At 46.2% G+C, this 3,468-nt stretch overlaps 1 protein-coding gene across 1 annotated transcript; it reads left to right on the top strand.

Annotated features, from left to right (window-relative positions):
• Positions 1 to 1,743: 1,743 nt before the first annotated feature.
• LOC149164270 (uncharacterized) lies at positions 1,744 to 3,222 on the top strand. Its single transcript, XM_089429419.1, has one exon. It carries the CDS (start codon positions 1,744 to 1,746, stop codon positions 3,220 to 3,222), a length of 1,479 nt encoding a protein of 492 aa, XP_089285545.1.
• Positions 3,223 to 3,468: the final 246 nt, after the last annotated feature.

Here is a 3,468-nt window from a genome sequence, read left to right as displayed (position 1 = left end):
AGCATATTCAAGGCTACCTCCGTTCTAGGCGCAGCTGTCAACATGGACCTAGATACTGTCGATTACTCAGATGAACCGTTGGAGGAAGGCTCCATCTAGCAGGCCACGTACTCCGCATCTAAAGGTATGTTCAGCACTGGCTTCTCTGGCAATTTTGAAGCATTTCCCTTTGTTGGACCGTCGCATATGGCCGCTGTTGTTCTTCCGGATGAACCACCTACTTGGTCATCACTTTCTATGCCTCCGTCTTCCGCGGCTACGCTTGGTTTCGTTACGGGCTGCATAAACCCCTCCCCTGAGTTGGAGCCTCCCATTTCTGGTGTGCAGACCCGACAGACTGTCCCACAAGCTATTGTTTCCAGTGCCGACACCCCATCCGCTGGCCATTTACCTCTAGTTGCATCTGCTCCGCTTTCGGGTAGCTTCACATCCATCCCTCCATTATCTCACTCCATCCCTGCTATTCCGCGGCACTCTAACGCTGCCTTGCCAAACCCTAACCCTAACCCTGATTCCTCTGACCCTAGCTTGGAGAGGGCTTCGGATCTGACTCATCGCACGGCATCTAGACCACACAAGAAATACAAGTGCTACAAGTCCAAGGCGGACGATATCATCCTCAGGCTTGAAGAAGACATTCAGTGGGGGGATACTATGGATTTTGCTGACAGGGTTTTGGTCGATCGCATCAGAGGAAGGAATTACACGACTGCTCGATTGAAGATCTGGGCATCTGAGGTTTGGGGGCACCACCTAGTGGATATCCCTTTCGTCCAGACCTTTGTGAGGGGGGTTTGCTCTGAGATTTGCTTGGGTTGATCACACTAATTGGGTTTTGTCTTCCTATTGGCATTTTGAACATGCCCCTGTTCTTTTAAAATGTTGGACGCCTCTATTTGACCCTAAGACTGAGCAAATCGGCGTTGGACCTGTATGGATTCGGATTCCGGGACTTCCTCTGCAATATTGGTCTGAGGATATATTCAGGCGGATTAGTAACTCCATAAGCACATGTATGGGGTATGACAAATCCTCTCAGACCACTAGTATGATGGCTTATGCCATAATTCTGAACAATTTGGACACCAGGGGAGGCTTACAGGAACACATCACTATTCAGTGGAGGAGTACATCCCGTAAGCAACTGATTGACTACAAAGGCATACCATATTGCTGCAGGAGATGTCACAAAGTTGGCCATCTGTATAGAAATTTCCCTCTCATTCACAAGAACAAGAAATTGGCACATGATTTAGATCCTGAACCGCTCATGGACTCTCCAAAACAGCCTGATATGGAAGACGAATCTGAAAAAATCAACAAATCCACTGAAGATATTGAAGGGGCTACTACAGATTCTGGCAAGGACAAGAGGGATGATTCTACTAATCCTCTGTCCTCTCCTCCATTTATGAGATCCAGTCTGGTCAAGGGAGACATCTTCTCACCAGGTATGTCAACAATATCTTGCACACTCTGTTGGGTCCCTATAATACTAGTGATTACCCCATTACTATTGTAGTTATACCCCTTACTTATATTGTTGTGCCCCTATTACCCCCATATTGTTATTTTTGTGCCCCATAGAATCCCTCTATTGTCTGCTGCATATTCTCCTCGGTACTCCCTTGGGTCGCATGGGAGAAAGTGGCGAGGCCAAAGGAGTGGGGTGGCTGGGGGATTAAAAGCCTCCCAGATTTCAGATTTTCATTAGCTGCTAAATCGGGTTGGCGCCTTATAAAGATGGAAAATCTCTGGACAAGAATGGTAAAAAGAAAATACATTGATCCAACCCCCCTGGAAGACTGGATCAGGGACCCAATTAAGACCCAAAAGAATGTTTCTGCTATTTGGAAAGCCACTTTGGAGTCTTTTAAGGTGATTGAGCAAGGTTTAGCCTGGAAGATCGGGAACGGTGAAAAGGTAAAGATCGGGAAGGACCCCTGGGTCGGATGCAATGGCAACTATGCCCTCTCCCCCGATCTGATTCAGCAGTTGGAAGGGAAGGATCTCCGCTTCCTCAGCCAAGTGGAGAAACCGGGTTTCTCTTCCATATGGGGGCAAGCATGGAAGAATGGAGAAGAGTTGGAATTGGAGCAAAGATGGTGGAATGAATGGAATGTTTTCACTCAGGAACTCCTCAGGTCAAATGTAAGGTTGAGCGACAGGCAAGATGAGCTACTTTGGGCCCATGCAGAATCAGGGGAATATGCCCCAAAGCACGGGTATAATCTCCTTATGTCAAGGAAAGGATGGGGAGATCCGGAGTGGTGGGCGAAGCAGCTGTGGAAACTCAAGTGCCCTCCAAAATCAAAAATCCTCTTTTGGTGCATTTTAAGGGGCAAAATCCCAACTTGGGATAATCTGCAGTCCAGATTCATGCACGGGCCTGGAAGATGTACCTTATGCAAAGCAGAAGTAGAATCTGTTAACCACCTTTTTCTCAAATGCCCAGAATCTCTAAAGGTATGGTGTGAGATTGGAAACATCCTGAACAAAAAGCTCGTCTGGGAAGGCATCAATATTCAAGAAGCCTGGCAGAAGTGGTGGAATGAGCATGCGACCGGGAACCTGCGCAACCTGCCCCTAATCATCAGTTGGGGGATTTGGATAGCTAGAAACAGGAGCATCTTTCAAGATAAAGAAACTCCTGTAGCTCTCACTGCCATTCAGGGAGCAGCCATCTTCTCAAGCCTTCCCGAACCTAAGGATTCTCCTCCCCAAAGAATTGCCCCTGAAGTTCAGATCTCAGAAGGAGTCCCTTGGGCTTTCTTCGATGGTGCATCACAAAACAACTTAGCAGGAGCAGGACTTGTCATTCATATATCCCCATCTCACTCTCTGAAAGCTTCTGTGGGGCTAGGAACAGGCTCCAATAATTATGCAGAATTGAACGCCCTAAAACTCCTTCTATGCTGGCTCATCCATAGGCACACCCTCACGATTCAAATCTTTGGGGATTCTCAAAACGTGATCAGATGGGTGAATGGTCACAGTACATGCAGGAATCAGGCTTTAAAACAAATTTTGGGGGAAGTTCAAAGACTGAAATCAATGTTTAACAGTTTTTCCATATGTCACATTTTCAGGGAAAGAAATGCCATGGTAGATCAGCTCTCTAAAGATGGTCTTCAACAGGATTTGGGCAGCTGGAAAATAGAAGAAGACGAACAAGGCCAAATCAGAAGATCGGACCAGCCACCTTATCTCCATCCTCTCTGATATATTTGGCAGGAACCTCTGTTTATTATGTTTATTTTCAATAATTTTTTGTACTGCATAAAACATTACAGCTATGACAATGCGGCCATATTATCTTTTCATGTACAGCGATGGGTTGTTTTCCTCACTCCTGAGGAGACCCGATTTATGTTTTTTTTGCTTTTTCATCATGAACAATACATAGTTGCAGCTATGTGTATTGGCTTTTAAAAGCCACTCGACAGCGCATACCAAGAATAGTGACTG

This window comes from Pinus tabuliformis, chromosome 5_1 (assembly GCF_031772625.1).
Source record: "Pinus tabuliformis cultivar Carrire ecotype Pingquan chromosome 5_1, CPIR1, whole genome shotgun sequence".
In the NCBI taxonomy this organism is placed as follows: Eukaryota; Viridiplantae; Streptophyta; class Pinopsida; order Pinales; family Pinaceae; genus Pinus; species Pinus tabuliformis.
The sequence above is the reverse complement of the archived record's forward strand: the minus strand, read 5'-3'. Positions and strand labels throughout refer to the sequence as shown.

Coding starts and splice junctions, on each gene's coding strand:
- LOC149164270 (XM_089429419.1), top strand. CDS start 1,744: ATGGAAAATCTCTGGACAAGAATGGTAAAAAGAAAATACATTGATCCA.